At 52.8% G+C, this 21,179-nt stretch overlaps 5 protein-coding genes across 5 annotated transcripts; 3 read left to right on the top strand and 2 right to left on the bottom strand.

The window, feature by feature from the left end:
- Nucleotides 1–193: 193 nt before the first annotated feature.
- Nucleotides 194–4,754, bottom strand: NCLIV_015650 (hypothetical protein; the record flags this gene model as incomplete). Its single annotated transcript, XM_003881757.1, has 2 exons — nucleotides 194–2,958; nucleotides 3,674–4,754. 2 exons carry the CDS (start codon nucleotides 4,752–4,754, stop codon nucleotides 194–196), a joined length of 3,846 nt encoding a protein of 1,281 aa, XP_003881806.1.
- Nucleotides 4,755–6,258: 1,504 nt separating this feature from the next.
- On the top strand, nucleotides 6,259–6,621 carry NCLIV_015640 (conserved hypothetical protein; the record flags this gene model as incomplete). The annotated part of the gene is made up of 1 exon (XM_003881756.1): nucleotides 6,259–6,621. One exon carries the CDS (start codon nucleotides 6,259–6,261, stop codon nucleotides 6,619–6,621), a length of 363 nt encoding a protein of 120 aa, XP_003881805.1.
- A 2,971-nt stretch (nucleotides 6,622–9,592) lies between these two features.
- NCLIV_015630 (conserved hypothetical protein) lies at nucleotides 9,593–10,750 on the top strand (the record flags this gene model as incomplete). Its single annotated transcript, XM_003881755.1, has 1 exon — nucleotides 9,593–10,750. The coding sequence occupies one exon, from the start codon at nucleotides 9,593–9,595 to the stop codon at nucleotides 10,748–10,750; it is 1,158 nt and encodes a 385-aa protein (XP_003881804.1).
- A 1,634-nt stretch (nucleotides 10,751–12,384) lies between these two features.
- NCLIV_015620 (60S ribosomal protein L36, related) lies at nucleotides 12,385–13,597 on the bottom strand (the record flags this gene model as incomplete). Its single annotated transcript, XM_003881754.1, has 2 exons — nucleotides 12,385–12,674; nucleotides 13,582–13,597. The coding sequence occupies 2 exons, from the start codon at nucleotides 13,595–13,597 to the stop codon at nucleotides 12,385–12,387; spliced, it is 306 nt and encodes a 101-aa protein (XP_003881803.1).
- Nucleotides 13,598–13,960: 363 nt separating this feature from the next.
- On the top strand, nucleotides 13,961–20,195 carry NCLIV_015610 (putative bystin; the record flags this gene model as incomplete). Its single annotated transcript, XM_003881753.1, has 9 exons — nucleotides 13,961–14,026; nucleotides 14,462–14,505; nucleotides 14,810–15,061; nucleotides 15,813–16,059; nucleotides 16,336–16,683; nucleotides 17,615–17,671; nucleotides 18,010–18,189; nucleotides 19,044–19,149; nucleotides 20,002–20,195. The coding sequence occupies 9 exons, from the start codon at nucleotides 13,961–13,963 to the stop codon at nucleotides 20,193–20,195; spliced, it is 1,494 nt and encodes a 497-aa protein (XP_003881802.1).
- Nucleotides 20,196–21,179: the final 984 nt, after the last annotated feature.

Below are 21,179 nucleotides of genomic sequence, written 5' to 3'. Positions count from 1 at the left end.
GCATACGCATGTTTAGGCTGACGCAATTCTACACAGAGGCAGAGAAATGTTGTTTGTTTCTTTTCTCTGCAGCTTCTCCATCTTTACGAGCAAGTATTTCTTGCTGTCTCCCCTGTACCTCCCAGCAGTAGCCCTCCTCACCTTCACTAGCGAGACAGCAAGAGCCACGTATCATTTGCACACCAGCTTGTTGCTACCTACATGGTGTCGGATATCGGTGGAGTTGGTCTGTGTGGGAGTCCCGCCTGAGACGCGGGCGCGAACCCCTCTTTCGATACGACACAGAGCTGAACCTTTGCTTCCCAGCACCACCTACTCGACTATCCGCTCGAAGCATTTGCGGGGAGAGTCCTGCTCCAATCAAAGGTTTTTTGCGCAAACTGTAGAGTCTCTCGAAAACACTCTGTCGCCGTTCAGTGCCTGTAGTGCGCAAGTGTCTCCGAGGAGGTTCTCTCAGCCCATATCTGATGTCCAGTGTCCGGTTATCAAGTGTGCCGAGCTCAGTGCAAGAACCAACTCCAACGGAGTTTTTTCCAGAGGACTCTGGTCTTGCGGTGCCCCCAGCCACTAACGATGCCGTTTCCGAGACCGATGAGCGGCCATGTAAAGAAAGCTTTCCGTTGCCTATCGGGTGACTATCAAACAGGGAACGCGCAGATAAGGAACACAGCCGTCTCCTGTGTTGGCTGTCGCGCGACCCCGTGCCTCCCGTGGAGTGCCTGCTCGAGTCGCTGTCGAGCGTATCCCGTCCGCTTATGGAGAGTCGACACCGATCTTCGCAGAGGATATTGCCCGGAACACCCCTCTGCGGTGAGTATGTACGAGGCACCGTGTCGCCCCGGTAAGAATGCGGCAGACGACCAGGACATGGCCACAGGTTGTTCAAAGCGAAATCCGAGCCCGAACGCTGTGGAGGTCCTCTCGCCCTGGGGAAGTCTCGCGTCACGGCTGCCCCGCGACTTCGAGTTGATCCAGGCGCTTCAGCCCGTGATTGCGGTCCCCTAACAGAACGAGTGGCGGCGGAGTTGCCTGGCAGCGGGGGCGGAAATTCAGCTCCACGGGTTGGCGCCCTTGATTTCATACCTGCTGCTCGGGTCGATGTCGAAGCCAGATTCACGAAATCGAGTGCGTCGACTGTGGAAGAAGGCCACTCAGACGAGAAAAACACTTCGTGGGCATACCGAATCTCCCCTTTCCTTAGTACCGCTGGTGTCAGGTGGCCACGGTTTGCATTTATGAAAGACTGTGGGTCCGGACCCAGTGTCCGTGCCTCGTCGAAACTGTGGATGTGGGAAACTGAAGCAGGACGGTGACGCACAAGAGTGCTTTCCGGCACGTTACCGGTAGGCATCTGCCCGTCTGTTTCTGCAGTGGTCGCCCCAGACACATTTAACCTGACCGTTCCAGGAGCTCCGCTGCCGTCCTTAGGCACCGCTTTACAATGGGGAGACAGCAGTTCCTCTTTTGACAACGCAGTCAGCCGGTGGGTCACTCTCGACAAATTTATTTCGCTTGAACTTGTTTCCAGCGAAGATCCCTCAAGCAGACTCGCGACCGACTCAACGTGGTCCTGTTCCTTTCTGCTGATGTTCTCCGTCGATCTATGAAGTTGGTTTTCGGCCTGAGTCGCGCCGGATTCCACCTCGCGGCTGAATTCTGCTGTCCACTCGGAGGTCGGGCGTCGAGCTCCTGCCACGGAAACCTCCACACTATTCGATCTTCGCACAGGCTGAAAACGGTTCGGCTCTGGAAACGGTGATAGTGCAGGGCTTTTAATACGTTGCTTCTTCCTGGAGTCTTGGACCGGCGGACAGGACTTATCTCCATCGGGCTGTGCAGTGATTACCGCAGAAGTTTCTGCACCATCTGGTGCACGGGGAGCGACAGATGGGACTCTCGTATTTATTCCTGGAAACGGTGTTACGATCCAAGCAGAAGCCCTCGCCGTCCCAGGAAAACAGGTTGTTACTGTCTGGCAGTGTAGCCGTGCTCTCGAGTCTGGTGGCCCCTCTTGTCGGGCTGCAAGCAGCGTGAAGTTACCGTCAGTTCTGTGATAGAGGTCTTTCCTCTTCGTCCACTGATTCCTGGCACTTGCACGATGGGAATTAAACTTTCTGGCTGGTCGATTACATGAATGACACCACGTGTCACCGTTGATCAGTCTTACCACGACAGACTTAGCCTCCTTCGAAGCCAACACCAGTGGTGGCGTCCTCCTTTCTAACCTCCCGTGGATGGCTCTGTAGGCCGTGAGGAAGCTCGCCAGACGGTTCAGTGTTCGCAATTCTTCAACAAGATATGATGTCGGGATCCCGAACTGATGGGAATATTGCAGTGTGCTCCGAGACTCGCGAAGACTCTCATCGCTGTCCAGTTGCTCTCTGTTTTCTAAGCACGTTTCATCGTGTTCTTTCCTGCTCTCTACCGACAGCCCCTTCTCCAAAGCTGGATCTCTCTCTTTAGGCCATACGTCCAGGATATCTTGACCATCCGCTGACACCAATCCGCCTCTCCAACTACCTTCTTCCGACCCCGCCTCTGAAGAGGTCTTCCGTTCAGTGTTCATTAGCAATCCACAGTCTCCTCTTTCCACCTGTGCACACTGTCCTGTGTGCATGCCATCTCGATACGGACGAGGTAACACATGGCATTCGCAGCTGCACGAGGCTTCCAGTCGTCTCGCTGATGGCGCCGCTGTCTCGGTCTGCGGTAAATTTTCAAGCTCTTCACTCTCCAGGTATACAGTTGTGGCCCTCTCTCGAACGGGCATCCGGTGAGTGAATGCGACTGGAGAAGTGACTGCTTTTATGGGGTAATCATGGACCTCGCTACGCTGATGTCCGACCGCGGCTCGGGATCCCATCCGAACCGTCACTGACCAGTGGTTTTTCCCATGTTCTTGAAAGTTTGGACGAGAATGCACTCTGCGACGGGAAAAGTAATCGCGACGCATTTCTTCTCCCTGGATGGCACTCCGTCTGATGGATGGGTCACTGCTGGTGGAGCTAGAAGATAACCTACGGCCATTCGAGGACGAACTGTGGATTTGTTTCCCAGTGTCTTTTTCGGGGCCCGCTGTTTCTCCTCGCGATGCCACTCTCTCTGCAGCAGACGTCCTCGGAGAGAACGGGTTGTGGTTGGACTCAGAAGGCGATGCCTGTTCTGCAGAAGAATACACGTGTCGAATGAAGGAGCACATCCAAACGGCAACAGTAAGGTTTTTATAGAAACCGAAGGGACTCATGCTGCCGCAACAATCCTAGCCATTCATCCACGTTTTCCAAGATTGTGTCACTGGTTCGAAAGTTGGAACCCTGATGGTTTGTGGAAGGAGCCGAGTTATCATTAGTCGTCTGTTCTCTGTACGATTGTTTGCAACTAAAGTGACATGGCCAGCCACCACGCAAGGCAGGGTTTTGGTGTGGAAGACCCAAACGGTGGGAATTTTAAAAGATAAAACTCAGCGTCGAAAACGTGTGGATACTTGCAACCGCGAGAAAACACGGCCCCGAAGAACGGAATCCCGTTCTGCAGCGATCTCTCCTCCCAGAGGATGCAAAGGGGGTCGGATGCTTGCGATGAAACGTTTCGGTAAGGAACAGGTCACGCACTTGCACAGAAACCTCAAGGGTTTCGCCATAGATCGTACGTCTTTTGTCTCCTCACGGCATACCATTCGTTCGCTGGTTGATGGCGCAAGTTCCGTTTGCGAGCGTTTTCTGGAGGCATTGAGCACCTGAGCAGGAAACAAGTTTTTCCCGTGTATCCATTCCTCCTTGAGACCGCTTCGCAATCCTGCTTCGGGCGTTTGTCACAGTAGTTTTGATCACCTCGTTTGCGACCAGGCGGGCAACCAGCTGGTCGGAGAGGGCCAGGGCATCTTCTCTAGGGGCTTGGTTGAGCACGGGTGTACAGTGACCAAGAATACTCGTCGTCAAAACAATCTTCTTTTTTCTCTCCGTTTTAGGGCGCACCCTCACTGACGTTTCGGAAGTCCCGTTCACCTCGTTCGATCGCGAGTTGGGCATTCTGTGTCTCCCGAGAGGGCGAGAAGAATTCGCCAACTTCAGTTTCATAATGTCACCGAAAACGTGACCAAGACGGTCCTTCATCAAGTACATCTTCTCGGCGCTGGGTTGTTCTCCACGGCCACCGGGACAGGGACCGGTTTCACACAACGGTGGGATGCGCTCATTGTCTAACAGTACAGGTGAAACTTCACCACGGTCTTCTGTTTGTCCTCCCCCCCTTTGTTTGCTACTCGACAGAACAAAAGCGGTGCTTAGATGTGAGACTTTATCGGTGGTCCGCAGGGGGAAACTGTGTGTCATAACGACTTTTTTCCGGTCTCCTTGGCCCTCGCCTTGATAGGGTTTCGACGAATGTAGTCTAATCATGCAGGGCCAAGGCAATCGGACAGGTGCCGCGTTACTGCCGACGAGCCAATTTGAGATACCCCATAGACGCACAGCATTTCTCTTTTGATCTGTCCCCCTGTCAAAGAGGTGCGTTGTTGTTTTGAAGAGAGGAATGTAGCGACCACAGAAGCACGCAGACCATCTGTTCTGCGGTCTCCGGTAGCTTCCGGAAACTGATAAGGATCTCAAGGCGGGGGACACCACACTGTTGGAAATAGGAAAGGCATAATAACTTCTGCTCAACAGCAGCGGGGCTCCGTTCGATGATGCTTGTCCATAAGGCGGCAACCCCGTCGCCAGGCAATTGGCGTGTTTTTCGTTTATGTCATATTCCATTCTGTTTCTGGATTAAACCTGGTTTACTAGCTGAAGTGTTCCGCAAAAAACTATTGTTGGAGCAGATGATCTTCTACGCTTTGTGCAGAAGTGACACTATATATACACTCGATACTATTTCGGGTACTATACGTGTATATAATTAGGTATAACGGCTACGTTTTCTTGTGGGCCGTATGATTTACTGTTTCTTTGAGGGGTGTCTCAGACAAGTTCGTGTACGGCCCTGGGTTATCGGCTTGAGTACTCATTTCTCCCGTATTTCGCAACATGGAACCCCGAGTATTACCCACGGGACTACACCATATCGCCTCAAAGGAAGAAATAAAAAGCACATTCTTTCACTTTTCGCAAATTCATTTCCGGCTACCTTGGCAAGGCAATACGTGCGATGGCTACAAAGGAAAACTTTGCGATAACAAGACTGTCCTGGCATTTTCGCCTTTTGTGGCCAAAAAACGTATTCTATTCTCACTGTCAAAAAACAAACGAAAAGTGTTCTCACCAATGGTACGATCTCATAAGAATAATGGTTTTCGGCTCTAGTTGCCTGGTAAAAAAATTTTCGAGAGTGGGGCCGGCAGCCACCACTTTTTTCGCTTTTTACATGTGGGGGTGAATAGTTTGGACAGTTGCTGAGTTGCTCATGACTCACGTGACAGTCGAAACAAGTTGGGGAAAATGTATGAGACAGTGCTTTAGGGCCACCTGCTCAAGCGGTTAAGAGACCTTGGGGGTGAAGTGGCATACGTCTTGATACGGCATTGAACAGAACATGCAAAGCTGTCGGTTCCAACGAATCTCTGTCTAGACCCGCATTTGAGCTTTGAAAAAAACAGGGGCGTTCCGCCTGTAAGGTACACAGAGATTGACTCCCTAAATACACACTGATTCCTTAGGCGGCCAGCTCAGTCTCCCGTGATTCTGTGGTCACCCCGTGACTAAATGACGTTAGATGGACTTCATTGCGGCTATATGGAGAACATGATTCTTCGCGGGGTATTTCTTCTGTGTATCACAGGTAGATCAAACTGATCTATTGTTGGCCTTAAGCAGCCCTCATTTCTGTTATTTTTTCTTGTCGACTCTTTTGAGTGCCGCAATCCTTTTAAGCATGTTGGCATTGACAAACCCTTTTGCATAGGCATATGCGTGCGCGCATGTCTAGTAAGCAGATAAGATGTATCACAACAGAGCGAAACTGTCGAAGTCTCCCCGCCTCTGCTGTTGTTTTCGAAGGGGTTTGAATGATTCACCACTTTAATAGAGGGATCTTGATGCCCGCACTCACATTTGCTGTGATGGGACTGGGATTACAGGGACAGAGAGGCATCCCAGAAATTTGTATATGTTTTCTCTCCGTACCGTAACAAAAGGAGGCTCCCCCGCATGTAAAATCTCCTTTCTTCTGGTAGACTGCCCAAAGAATCACCCTCGCGAGCCTTGAGCAGCTATGGAGGAGACACCCCCATCAGAACTTGGTGGGAATGAATACTCTGCAAAAATGACGAGTTCTCCGAGAGGAAATAGGGATCTCAGAACGCGGCTGTTCTGTGATACCTCTTGCAGCGATACTGTGGAACAAAGGAGGGGAGAGAACGACCAACCCAACGTCATCTCGCGGGATGACGGAAAATCCCTTGCTGCTAGACACGATCTCGTGAACACTGGCGATATCGGACTCGCTGAATTGAATAACTGTCTTGCCGAGTCCAGTTCGTGTGCTTTCCCTTCGGCCAAACCAGGCAGCAAGACCTTCGAACAGTCACTTCAAGGATTTTGCCAAACTCTCAATCCTCTAGGTACCTCAGGAACAGCGACACAGACGGTAGAGAGCCCAACAAGGATACTTTTATCAAACGTCTAAAACAGAGCGAATATGAACCCGGTGCAGGCAAGTTTTTGCACAGTAGACAAGCTCTGACATTAGGCAAGTATCTTACATGTAATATCGTTTGGCAAAACTCTCCACATCTAGCCAGCAAGTTCATCAAGCATTTAGCATCTCGCCGTGAAACCTGCAGGTGCTGCCCGTGAGAAAGCGATTCTCTTTCGTAGCCCCGAAAGAGTCTGCCTGCTGCCTAGCACTATACATGAAACATTAATAGATGTATGCTACAACCCGCTGTACTCACTGTGTTATTTTCCTTGGTTGTAAACACCGCGATAATCACACACAAGCCGCTCAATATATCAATTACTATTGGAGGGGCGCCGTCGTCTTGGAGGCAGTATAAACTGCAACACAGAAAATCTTTTTGTTACATCCGATACGCAGTATCTTCCAACTAGCCAAGGTACCAGAAAGATATCCACGCATAATTGGCGACACTGCCTAGCCGTTCACACCGCATGTCAGGCGTTCAGTGTTCGGTCACCTGAAGTAAAGGAGAGCGCTGCGCAGAGGAAAACCCAACACACAGGCTGCACACTCCATATCGCGCAATCCGAAAACGGGTACATTTTTCAGCCTTACGAAGGCGGCTTCCAGGAGGCGATTGCTCCGCTTGCGAACCAAGCACCTGCTGCATGTGTAGAAATACCTGACTAAAGACGTACTGCCGTTCTGGTCGTCTGCTTGTGCGTTGTTCGCTCTCTTTCCGTGTGCTCTTCATGCTATTCAATCTCCACCGGTTTTGACGTCAACTGTTCTGCCTTGCTAAACAGAGTTACTCCTGAGCACATCTTCGTCATACGTGATGCTCTTTTAAGTCTACCTGGACTACTTTCACCTTTCCAAAAAAAAACAAGAGCTTGTACAGAACATATGAGACTACTACAGTTGTCACCAACAACATTATGGCTGCGAAAAAAGCTGCATCTCATGCTATGTTTCCCGAGTGCATCTTCTGCGGTACACACGAATTGTGACACTGGTATGTTTACAGGAAAAGCAATAGATTTCGTGTATTCAGACCTCGCTGCTATGGCAAAGGAAGTGGAGTCCATCCGCTCTCGGTGCTGCGAACAAGAAGCACGTCTGGAGACGGAGAAGACTGCATCGCGGGAATTGGTGGACCGTGCGAGTGAAAAGCTCGATCGAGCACGGACTCAAATGACACATGAAAAGCAAAAAATTGCTTCGCTGGAGGCGCAGATCCTGCAGACACAAGAGAAAATCAAGTCATTACTTCTTTTCGTGGCCGACCCAGAAGAACGATTGCAGGGGGGGTCCTTTTGCCAAAAGAGTCCCCGTTGATATGGGAGCGCCAGTCTATTAAGGCGGCCCCGCAATAGCCGTGTTCTTTCTTTTTACTGGGGTGCTAAGTACCGGCCTGCCTTGCGACCAAATTCCACGAGTCCCTCGTTCCTTCATCTGCTGCCTGGCACTCTCTTGGGACGGTCGCCAGAGGGAGCGCTCGTTGCTACACACGCAGATGACGATCGCAAAAGCGAAAGCCCTCCTCTAGAAGCTTCTCATGACTGATCTACGGGCTCTGTCCAGCCTATCCATGACTGTTTTGTGTACAAGAAGACTACCGAGATTTCATCCGTCTCCACAAACCCAACTCTGTCAGAGACGGCTCGACCACTGCATGGCTGCATGCTCGAAAGTAGCTGACGTGCGGTTACTGGCGACCGCGACTGCCCAAAGGTCATTAGTCTCTCGCTGGGAGACTCCTCGCTTATTAAGCGTTCCACAGTTTCTTTTGTGGTCGGTTTCTCAATGCTTGGATAATGCCGAGTTAATACGCAGTGAATCTTGCAGTTTTCCAGTTGTAGTTTGTCTTCCTTGCTCTCTCGTGGCCGTGAGTGGTGGAGACGGCAACTCAACCATCATGCTTATGCCGGTTGTTTCCGATGAAAGAGAGAATTACCCCGGCCGTGCCGAAAATAGGCCAAGCATGATTGCTCTTCCGCAAAGTCTGAATGGTATGAACGGTACAGAGCACGGCGTGTGAAGCGTATTTTGCGGATCACTGTGGGACACGCAGTGCAACGACAGGTCAAACGCCGAACTCCCATCTCGATGCACTAGCGGCACGACGGCCTATACCGTTTACCGACAAGGTAGAGCCTCGAAAACGACTGGTTCGGATTTTTGTTGCGTTTCCCCTCATACAGCGCCTTCACACGCCATCATGTGGCGTGACGCAGTTGTTTTCTATGTTGGTTGCCGTCCCTGTTCCCCTTGCTACATTTACATGGTGGACAGAGACACTTTTTTTGGCACACCGGTACAAGTTCCCCGTTGCTAGCTAGAGGAACACTCCCAGGAGTTCGTTGGTTTTACGGATCTGCTGTTTTGGAGGGTTTAAGTTGCAAGTGCTGTCATGAAACAACTCTACGCCCTGATGCTGTGGCGGAAGCAGCGTGCGGTCTTTATCTGCCATGTTGTGGTTTTGTTCGCGCTGTCCCCCGTCAAAACACCGGCAGCACGGCGTGATACGCGTCTAATTTCACTTCATCCAAGGGTTTTGCCTGATTTTGACTTCTGCATGCCTTGCGTGTTCAGAGAGTCTATTCCAGTGAGCATTTTGACCATTTCTGATGCCTCCTGCCGTCGCGCCATCCACATCGCTTTTCCCGGTTCCCTTAAGATAACGAATGCATGTGTTTACTGCCTGTATTTTTGCAAATTGTCTCCAGAAACTGATAGGCATGAGGCACAGATTACTTGCAGGTCTAACCGAATCTTGTAAAAAATTGCGCCGTGTCAACTACCCTTTCATTTCATGAGTGATATCCACCGCTTTTTTCCCCGTAGAGTCGAAGTTGTCATTTGCGTGCTATCTCTTTTCCTCCAGTCTCTGTCGTAGGAACAGTTCGGACTTGGTGTTTCACCTGAGGTACAGACACACGTTCAATGGTGTTGTGTCCACTCGAAACTGGTTCAGATGCTTCTTCTGATGGATGCGGACGGGTGGTACAATTCAGGGGCTGCGCCGGGACAGGTTATGCGAGAAACTCGCTGTTTTCGCCAGAGTTTCTATGCAGTGAGGCGTAGTCGAGCAGCCGTATATCGGAAGCGTATTTCTGAAGGCAGGGGGCTTACTCTCGCAACACTGCTACCCCCTGCATCCCGCGTCACGACCGAATTTACGTCTCAACGCAGCCTGCCGGCTGTGTTGTCGAACGCTTCTTGTTTTGGCCTCGATTCGCGTGACCGTGGCCCAAGCCTAGACTCAAGTGCCGCCCACCGTAGAGATGCGCAGGATGCAAAGCGCCAGGCAGAAGCAGTGTCTGTCCCCGCAAACCGCTCTCAGGCTCACCGTCTCCCCTTGGCTCCGGACACCGACATTGAAGGAGACCTTCCCACTGTAATAAAAGGACGCGGTTCCGTTGGCTCCAGAGGGACTGTAGACAGTGTTAGCACGGAAGACCCGGAAGCAACCCGCAGCGGTTTTGGGCATCCAGGATTCTGTAGCCATAGTGGAAGCAACGCATCTTCCGGTTTTCTTCGACCGTACCGCGCGGCCGATTTTGACGTGTCCAGCAAAACACCTTTCAGTGAAGACCCGCCGAGAGCGGAGGGCTCGGCAGGATGGAAGGATACCGCAAGCGCTCCCGCTTCCCTTGGGGACTGCGACTTCAACGCCGACCGGGGTCACCAGTCTGATCCGGAGGGAAAACTTAGCGGGTTTACCCCGTCTTGCGCAGTACGTGTGCACGAGACCTTCGACAGGAGACGGTTTTGCGGTTCTGCCTCGCCCCAGAGTTCCGACGCCGACGAGACCGACAGCCTCGAAGACCGACTCGAACACACGCGATTTCGAACTCGGTGGCAAAGAGAGGCGTCTTCGCCAAGCGCTGGACTAACAAGGGAAACCGAGGTACGAGGAAAGGGGCAGAGGCGGCACACGACTACGCCCATCCAGGATCGCTTGCTGCAGTCGGCAGGAGGGACACTGCCTCCTGACTTTGAATTTGCTGGGCGCAGGCGTCAGACATTAATGCGGATGTCGCTGGAAGAAAGGTTGTCCTTTCAGACGCGGTGGGTTTTCTCCAGGGCGCCCTGGGTCATTCCTCGCAGAGCCCCTGCGTTTGAAGAGTGAGCAAAGGACTCACGACGGGGAATTCGTGGGATGGACTCTCGATGCGCGGTTCGTGAGGTTAAGCCAGCGTTCAGGAACAAAAAAAACCGCTGGCGATGCTTAGCAACAGCTTTGTGATTGCCACGCAGAATCTTACAGAAAAACCTTACGCAGGTGTCATACATTAACTATACATATATTTACGCACACAAAACGGTCATACACACACAATGTATATGTTCATGTCTACGGGCCACAGGGCAGATGAGAGATTTGCTGCGAGGAAGTCCTCCGTGGAAATGTATCAATGCATGCGCATCCTCTCCGCCGATGAGTACTGCTGGGTTTAACAGTACCGTGCAGACCACGCCCAGCGCCTCAGGAGGCCTACGCATGGATGCAACGTTAATATACGCTTGCCTGCATGTGCGAGAATACCAGCGTATTCATATGTAACGATTTCCTTGTTTGATGATGTATCGCGTCGCGTAGTCCATGCCTACTGCGGCAGAAGAGACATATGCGTGATCAGACAAAACAACGGTAGAGTGTGCTCGCGTCCCCCTACCGCCAGTGTTTTTCTCCATGGAAAAGAGGCAAATTCTAGAGACACGTGCTTCGGGGGCTTTTTTTTGCCCACTGGATGTGAATGGTATACAGTGGGCGACTGGGGCACACCGCAGGTTTTTGCCGACGGTTTAAGTGGCCTACAGAATTCAGAGATAGCAGTGCTAATCGCCGCGGTATTTGTGCCCTGTAGGTTGCTGGCCATGTTCCATTGCCTATTTTGGTAATTCACCACTCTGAATGGTGTACGATGATTCCTTACAGGATTGCGCGCCTCTAAGACATGCCAGTCCTCGCCATGGCGATGCCTGCATGTATGTGTTGTCCTTTCATGAACAGAATTAAGACTGTCTCATTGACAGTAACTTCCCATTAAAGTCAGAACCGATGTGCGTCCGAAACTGAGTTTCATGTTATTTCAACGTCACGAAACAATTCGTCTGGTGTTGGCGGCAGACCCTCTCGAGGGCACGGCGTGTGTGCCCGTCAACCTGCTGGTGCGTTTTCCCACCTCAAGCCTTGGTACCAAACGTCTTTCGTGTGGATTGCAGTGTGAACCTCACAGTAGCTGCGTGCCTTTGCCTTCTGTTAAGCGGTATGAGCGAACGTTGATGCGTAGATTACACTAAGCACTGGTAGAAAACTGTAGGAGCAGCCGTCTCTGGGCCACGTTTGCTCCACACACAGAGCCAAGACTCAAGATTCTGCGCTCTCTGTTCCACTGAGGTGAGCCTCGCTACCAGTAGTTGCGAGTTCGCCGAGCTGTGGTCCCTCGTTCCGCAACCGTCGCTCAGGATTGGACAGGGGAATGGAAACCAGTTCATACAGTTCAAGAAGTCACCGTTCTCTGGTCTAACGGAGAGAGAATACAACCACAGGAGCTCAGCACACAGGCAGCAAATCTGCAGACTTTCAACAAAAGCCTCGCAAACACCCAAGACGTACAACGCAGGTGCCCGACAGGACTGCGAGGACAGCACAGTGACGCGCTCTGTCGAGCGGACCTCGTTCTAAGTCTTTCAGCTCAGATGAAAATTCCACCGTGCACACGCAAGAAATGCACTTCTCGGCCCTGCGACAGCGGCACTTTATGCCTTTCTGCGCTGAGCGGCGACGATGTTTTGCAACTCCTCACGCTTCCCCTTGCCGCGGCGGTGGGTTCCCAGTCTCTTCTTGGCGAACTTCAGGGCTCTCTTTGTTGTTGCGGCGGTGCCGATTTTCAGCAGCTCAATCATGCGTCGCTCGTACGGCGCGAACCCTGCAACTTGTCGGATGATTTCCCGAATGGAGCTCATCCGGGGCGACAGCTTGCGAGGTCGTCGAGACGGGCGCGCAGGCGTCGCCTTCTTGGTGACCACATATCCACGCTTCAGGCCAACTGCACAAACAAAGGGAACGCAATTCAGCGCGATGATCAGCACGCGAAGTACTCTGCGCCTCTCTGCGAGAGCTAACAAGCTTAGACCCTACACTTGTGTGCAAGTGCGCTGAGGGGAAGATAATGATACCTCTACAATATAGAGATTGAGTGAAGCGAGACGCGTGCCTCCACACACTCGGCGCTCTCCGCTCTTTTTTGTCAAACACACACTCGCTCGTTCCCCATTTACGGCCCAGCAACGCTGGGCTGTGCACTCGCAACCCTCGCAGCACAAAAAAAATGAGCGGCTTTCGCGGAGGAGAAGCTGCCTCGCCCGCCCCGCGTTCCCTGCGTGATGGCCCGTTTTGTGTAGGACGCGCGGGGGTCCGCCACGCAGCCTACACGTTCGCTCTCGTTAGTCACTTCCCGCTTGTACGCAGCGGAAAGTGCACACAGATGCGCCGGCGTGTGGAATTAGCGGCCAGGCTAGCGCCTCGAAATATACCCTACGGATGACACACGCCTCTCTTCTACGGAGAGCCGCCGAAACCGCCGAGCTGTTCACCGTGGTTGCCACGGAACAGGAACGCAGCGTCTCGAACAAGAGAAACCCGCACAGCGTCTCTATCAAGGAGCAGAGAAGTTTCTGACAACGGAAACTCTCTCGGGTGCCGGCTACGGCCGCTCCCCTGTTTTGACACGTGGCCTCGCTTAGTTGGGAAGAACGCGACGGACGGAAACGAGACCAACGGGTAGGGTATACGGGGACAGAAAACAGGAAAGTAAGTCGTTTACCACAGCCCCAAGGAAAACCCCCTCCGCGAGATGTTGTCCGCAAAACCGATTGAGAACACTCTCCTGGATTTCCCGCAAGAAAATCCTCTGCATGCCCCAATTGCGTTTTGAAACCGGCCTTGACACGCACCTGCAATGCCCTCCATTGTGACGGCGAAGACGAAGATATGCTGGGCGACGACGGAAGAAAGGAAGACGCGAAAAACCAAAAGAGTAGTGAATTTTCCCCGGGAAGGATCCTGACAGCAGTCAACAGGCCTCCGGGGCACGTACAGGCGGTTGCCTCTCAGGCAAAGAAAGCGCGTTGTTTCTCTGTCAAGTGTGGGCGCGGGAGACATAACCCTCGGCATGGCCTTTTCTGTCGACAATGAAGCCTGCAAGGAAATCGGCTTATATGCGCTGTCTACAGTGACGGAGACCAACGACGACGTTCTGTGGGGTGCGCACGCTGCGCCGGCTCTGCTTTCACTGCCTCAGCACGATTCTGTTTAAAAGTTTCCTTCGCCACAATGCCGGCTCGCTGGATGGGTTCCGAGGGTTTTTTCATCCCGCACGGGAAGGAACAGCTGCGATCGGTGAGGGGTATGCGGGCGTTTCCTTTTGAGCGCCCGATGCGTGAACCACGCCGAAGGTCCATTCGCCAGGCATCTTCACGCGCGATGGACACCTGGGCGACACTTCTTTTAAACTTCTGTCTCGGCTGATTTTGTGTGCTTTTTCGGAAAACGCGTGGCAGCTTCACCGTTTTGCAGCGCCCTTCCCATCTGGGTGGCTGCCGCCTGTCTACTTTTTCTGAAGTAGAGAGAGCAGCGGCGCTGACTGGGGTCGGGACTCCTTCCACGGGCACACAAATCGCGTTTCTAGGGCTTGTGGGGAGAGCCGTGCATGTCTTTTTTCCAAAGTTTGCTCGAGTTTTCTGGATCTAGCAATCGGAAATATCGCGCTTGTTCCCGAAGAGGGACGCGTTGCGGCCATATTTTTTAGCCGCGGAGGAACTCGGCGTGCGGTAGAGAAAGTATCTCGTTTGTCAAGTCAAACGACCGGCGGAAGAAATGTACGTCGCTTTCTTCAGTTCCGACCCTCACGAGAAATGGGGAATGCTGCGGCAGAGATTGCACACTTCGGCGTTTCTATATGTCCGACTGTCGGATTGGTGACGGCACTTCGGTTCGATTTGCCGAAGCCAACGTCTCGTGAAGGCAAAACTTTGTATGCGGCGACAACAAACGCTTTAGATTCCCCTTCCCCATGTGGGGAAAGAAGGCAGCCGTTGAGCGCTTCATTCCCCCGATGTCGCGTGATGCGTTATCCGAGGTTCGTTTTGTGTGTCTGCGGATATTGGTATTTTCCTTTCTCAGGCCGAAGGTTCAAAGTGAAAAGCGCAAGGTGGCGAACCGCCATAATCCCCTACATGTCGACATCCTGGGTCAAGCAGGTGTACATACACCGGAGACGGCGCACGTGTTCCAGAAGAAAGGCAAGAATGCCAAAGAATCAAAGTTGACCGACCCAGCTGACGACGGTTTTGAACCCGATGAAGCTGACGGTGTTGTTCCCCAGCGACTAAGCAAGAAAATTCTTCGCCTGGTTGAGGAACAGCAGCATGACCGGTGAGTGTGTTTCTCTCTCAAACCCATCGCGTCGCCGTCAGGATCCAGTGGCGAGTGTTAGCAGCTGTTGCGAGTACAGACATGGAGACTTTTTCTCCGTGCTCGGCAAAAAGGATGACGCTGTTTTTCTGAAACTCCTTTGAGGATAATCTTTTACTCATCCCTTATCGCTCTGACTAAGCCGGGTGTCTCCGAGAGGTCCAATTGTATTCCGAATTCTTTGCAGTTCTTCCAACAGTGGATGCCGCAGTGTTTTGAGTGTGTTTGGCGTTTTTGAGTTTGAAGCTATGTGGCTCGTCCGCCGTATTTGGTGTCGCGTTTAAAATGATGTGCGTTACGTGACAAATGCGTGGTAATGCAACGGCCTCAGTGTTTTCCGTGAAACGTTTATGGGTGTCTCGTTAGCGCACGCTGTGTGGGAAGTTTGCCTAGAGGGCTGCGGTAGGCCATGTGTCAAATGGTCCGTGCACTCGACGTTGGGTTTCTCTGTGTTTGTTCGTGGTTTTGTTTCGTCAACAAATCGAGCTAAGGATGATTTTCTTGACAAGCATATATCTGACCGGGCCGATCTTTCGGCGCCCTGAAGATCGACATTTATTTCCTGACTGCTCAAGGAGACCACATCCACGAAGGCGACTTTCATTCATCCTATATACGAACCTGGACTCAATCCATGCGCGTGCCTTCGGGTAATCCATTTGCCCCCCGTTCTTTGCATCGAGCGATTCCTGCGTTGTTTGTCTGTCTGCAGCGAGAATGGCCGCAGTGGCGGAGGAAGCGACAGCGACGGCGATCTCGGTTCTGAGGATGTCAGTGAACCATCGGATGCGGAAGATGTGGATGCCGACGGTTTCGTTGTCATCGACGGCGAGGCTGACGAGGAGGATGAACTGTACCTGAAGCGGGTTCAGCAACGGCAGGGTGCCGCTGCCGCAGCTGCTCCGACTCTCGCGGATTTCATCTTGGCGAAATTGCGGGAAAAAGAGGAACGCGCAGGGGTAAGTCGTTTCGCAGATCTCGTTTTCCAGTGCCGCTCCGACATGACAGCCCCAAGCGGCTAACGGGAGACCGGAAAAGAGAGGGTTTCGGGCTTTGTTTACCGGTGGCAGAGGGAGAGAGCGGCAGCTTGTACAGACTGCAGCGTTTCCCGTGGAGGCCCGTGCATCCAGTTGGGGGGGGGGGGCGTACTGGGTTTCTGCTTGCCACTGCGGCAGTCTTTGTTCCGGCGGCGTGTACCAAGGTCTTTTCCTGGCATCGTTTGTTTGCGTTTTCAGGGAGGCGAGGAGCCAGTGGAAGCGGAGGACGACCCGAGCGCTTTGCCCCCCAAAGTCGTCGAGGTGTACACGGCCATGGGTCCCTTTCTTCAGAAGTATCGAAGCGGTCGGATGCCGAAAGCCTTCAAGGTTCTTCCCAGACTGCAGAGATGGGAGGAGGTGCTGTTGTTGACAGAGCCGCAGAGTTGGTCAAAACAGGCCATGTTTGAGGCGACGAAAATCTTCAGCAGCAACCTGTCGAGCGCAGGTGCTCAGCGGTTTCTTTGTCTCGTCTTGCTTCCTGCCGTTCGAGACGATATTGCGAACAACAAGAAACTCAACTACCACCTCTACCAAGCTCTGAAGAAGGTAAGCAACAACGCACGGCGCAGCGCATCGCTCCACGGGTTCACACGCCGTCTGTGTTCACCGACGGCCTCTCTGTTTGCCAAGAAGTGTGGAGCTGTGCATGTACGCGTCGTGTGTGGAGACTCGTGAATGTGACGAGAACTGGGCGTTCCTTGCATGGAGAGGAACGGGCGTTGTTTTCGTTTTTGGTCAGCAGTGTCCCCCCAAAACGGCTCTTCCCCGTAGCTGCCGCATCCTGCAGGTTGGTTCGCCAGCCTCGCTCGTGGACGAGGGAGGCAGCCCCCGATTTCAAGAGCCGAAATCGATTGTCATTCTCTCTCCGAAGCTTCTCTTTGCCTCGCGAGGCTTTAAGAGATCCTTATCAAGAGGATGGCACACGCCCCTCACAGTGACGGTTTTTTTAGTTTGTCCTCGAGTGACCGTGGTAGATCAAGTCTGACCCAGGCACGCCGACACCTGGACAACGCTGTGATGCCTTGAGGTTGCCGTGTTTTTTCCTGGGATTCACGTTTTCTAGCCGCTGTGCTGCGCCTGAAGGGAGAATAACTGTCTTGTGTGGATGACTTTGTTCCTATCTCGATGTGCTTGTTCATCGTGGAGCATGCGCGTGTAATAAAGTTTTTCACCGATCTTAGGTCGAAGAGCACTCTTCGCTGATGATTGACAGTCTCTGACAGTCCGATGCGTGGAAAAATCTGCGCAGTTGAAGACGTTGTTGTCGCCCCAGGCTGACGGAGGTGCTTACGTTGACTTGGTCGTGATGGGGAGTTTCCACTGCGCGTGAGTGCGTTCTCTGATGTCTTCGGCGTAGAGTAGGGAAGGGGGCGCATTTTCTGTGTTATTCATGGGTCCAGAAAGAGCGACGAGCGGCTCCCGTCGAGGGGACGTTGGATGCTGACTGTCCCTTCGTTCTCTCTCGCATGTCTTTCAGGCGCTCTTCAAGCCCGCAGCGTTTTTCAAAGGGATTTTTCTTCCTCTGGCTCTCGAGGTGCGTTCCGGCCCAGGGACTCCCACGCACTAAATGCACGAATGCCCCGCGACGGTCTGTGTGGACACGTCTTCTTACAGTCGATCGCTCGGTCGCTCCTCGTCACGTTCTCCCGCGTGGTGTGTTGACAGGTGTACGCCAGCGTAGATGCTTTCCTCGCAGCTCCTTTCGTGTATAGTGCCTCTCCCTGTCACCAGTGATGACTTGCGTGAACGAGAAGGCCTCCAGCACGCGTCAGGTGACTGCATGCGCTCTTCGATGTCGTTTCTGATACTCCGAAGAGGCGCGCACGTTTTTCCATACGACCGCTCGCGTGGCTCTCTGCGTTTTTCTTTTAGGGCTGTAGCAATCGCGAGGCGATCATCGTGGGCAGCGTCGTGGCGAAGGTTTCCATTCCGGTTCTGCACGGCGCTGCCGCGCTCATGCGCCTAGCCCTGGTCCCCCCTTCGCAGTGGTTGCCTGCAGTCAGTGTGCTGATGGGAATCCTGATCAACAAGAAATACTCGTTGCCTGTGAAGGTGCGTCTCGAGGGGTGTCTGGGGCAGTTCCGCTGTCGCCTGTATGCGACATGTAAGAGACGGCAAAGAGAGGCCTACTCGAGTGAACACACACCTACTGGCTGAGAATTATGCGCGGCGAGTTTAGTTGTCCGTTGACGCTGTGTGCGTTTGACGGGCTTCTTTTGTTTGCATGCGTCCACGCCATTCCTTCGGAGATTTTCTCGTGCAAACGTGGCGCAGACGAAGAAACCGGATGATAGTCTTGACCGTTAAAGCCAGTTCTGCTTCTGACGCTCTCTGATGCGACGCGGTCACTTTCTCGATCTGATTTGAGTCCCGGCCACACAACATTTGGATTTCCTGTTTCAGTCAGGGTACTCGTGCAATGTCCTGTATATGTATATATATATATATATATATATGTAAATGTATATATGGAAAAGTGTATATATGTAAATGTATATATGTAAGTGTATATATGTAAATATATATGTATATGCACGCGCGCTTTTGCACTGCGTGTCGTTGGCGCTTTTCCTCGCGGCCTTGCGTTTGCTTGTTTCACCTGCGTCGGCGTTCTTCGGTGTGTGTGAAGGTGTATGCTCGTCGGTTGGGGGCGTGGACCAAGCAGATCACACTCAGGCCTCAGGTGCTTCGTCCTGGTTTCCCAGGATGTGTCTCGGGGCCTTATTTTCCTTCTGCGAGACTGAAGCGTTTTTATCTACGGGTGGACTCGTCACCCCTCATCCAGTCGTTTATTCAAGACGCAACAGGCTTCAAAGTCTACACAGCTCCTCGATGTTGGGCAGGGTTCCTTTTCTTGAAAGCCGAGCTGATGTGCCCCGGGTCGTGTCCGTGTCGCGTCTTTTCAGGCAGTGCAGGCATGCGTGTCTCATTTCCACCGATTCACGGAGAAGGCCGACGTCTTGCCGGTCTCCTGGCATCAGGCTCTGCTCGTCTTCGTTCAACGCTACAAATGTAAGTCCCGTTTCTACACTTCTTAGGCGCTTCACCTCGGGGCCTCGCGTGTCAGCCTAGGTCCATTGTGCGTCACGTATATGCATTTGCCCCTGATGGTCTGTTGCCATGCATGCAAAGACTCTTTCGTCTCCCCGAGCGTCGCGAGAGCCTCGCGAACGCAGTCGCGAATGGGTAACCAGAGATCCTCGTGAACGCGGTATTGTACACCACCCTAGAGCGTTGTTGTCCACAACGTGAAGTGCAGGATTTCAGTGGGCTGGGAGACACATCAAGCGTTCTCCGCATCTGTGTGTGCTCCAGGCGTCTCCGGTGTTCTTGCATGCTGACGAATCCTGTGCGCGCTGGCTAGTGACGTGGCCGCGGGAAGCGTCCGCAAGGACTGCTTTCTGCTTTGCGTTGGGAGGATCTGAGAGGGGGGCTGTGTGTGTTTTCTCCGTTTTTCCTGTCAAATCGTTCTCGATGGTTCTACGGCTATATTTGTCATGCATGCTCTCCACTGTGGAGACACCCTAGCCGTTCGATCGTTCCTCGGTGTCGTGGAACTTTTGTGGGAACGCTGGCACGATTCTGAGGCGCAAATTATGGGGCACGGCGATGGCGACGCGCGGATGAAACTTTCAACGCTTGGCTTCCGAAAGCACTTTTGTGGAGATTCATTCCCAGTTATCCCTGACTGACGATGCGTCTGCTTTTCGCCGGAACCCTCAGCGCGGTATTGGATGTGTGTTGAACTTCATCCCTGGAAGCGACCGTGGTGTCTGGGCAGCGGTTCTCTTTTCCGGTTCCTCTTCCCTTGTCTGTTAGAGCCGGTGGAGATGCGTGTGCGCAATTTGTGTGTGTTTTCTGCAGTCTGTCTCTCCGACAACGAGAGGAGCCTGCTGAAGGAAGTTCTGCGCGTGCATTTCCACGAGAAAATCGGCCCGGAAATTCGCCGTGAGCTCTTGGCGAAGAACGCAGCGCTCGTGCTTCAGCAGCAACAGGCGCTGTTGGAGCAGCACGACCAAGCGAAAGCGGCGGGAGCCGACGTAGAGATGGACTCGTGATTCTCAGGTTTTGACGCGTTTCCGCCGACCCCTGGATCGAGACAGACTGACCCGAAACCTCGTTTTCGCGTGTTCGCGTTGCTCAGTTTTTGCACAGTTTTTCCGGGAAAGAAATCTTCGGGTTTCTGGGGACCACCCGTGCACCGCAGTGCTGTCGGTATATGGAAAGTGGCGCCACATCCACACAGGTTACTTCGCGCGAGAAGTGGACGAGAGGTATACGCTGTCCCCCCTGCTGCGGTTGATGATGAATTTCACATTTGGGAATCTCGCTGAGATCATCTCTGATGCGAACGCGTGAATGCTATGTATATAGCCTGATTCTCCCAACGCAGGGGCGGCAGACACCTCAGTCCGTCTCGCACACATTGCAACAGGTAGTCTCCTTTCCTCCTCGAGTGGAGACTGATTTTTTGTCTTTTGAAGTGGAAACTTTTTAAATCCTTAAAACACACTCTACGCGGAACTACGTGGTTTTCCGCCGCAAGGCTTGGCGCATCCGGCCCCCGATGGGTGTGTAGGCGCACTGTAGACGTTTGCTGGACACTGAACTCTCGCGAAAGACTGCTCCCCCTGAAACAGCAGCGTGGCTAAGCACACATACGTACACACAGGGTAGTGCAACAAAAACGGGGAAGGGATGCCATGTAAATGGAACAGCAGGAGAGACGAGCGATAACTCTGCACGAGAGCGACTGCGGAGTTCGACCCGTCTCTCAGGTTGGGGGAACGAGAGCGATTGGAGCTCCAGGTATATGCACTTCTGTAGCGCGGCTCGTCGCCGTCAAAATCGGCGTTTGTTTTCGTGAGTTCGCGGTTTAAGAAGGCCATTCTCCGCATTCGTAAGACAAGCGCGACACCGATTTTCGAGGTGAACACCTGTGCAAGTATCACCGCAGAGAACAGGAAACGCTCGACCTTCCTTCACTGCGTTGCGCTACCGCAAAAAAAGGAGCTGGGGCTTCAAACGAAAGCTGCCTAGCC

Source organism: Neospora caninum, chromosome VI, assembly GCF_000208865.1.
Source record: "Neospora caninum Liverpool complete genome, chromosome VI".
NCBI classification, from domain to species: domain Eukaryota; phylum Apicomplexa; class Conoidasida; order Eucoccidiorida; family Sarcocystidae; genus Neospora; species Neospora caninum.
The sequence above is the reverse complement of the archived record's forward strand: the minus strand, read 5'-3'. Positions and strand labels throughout refer to the sequence as shown.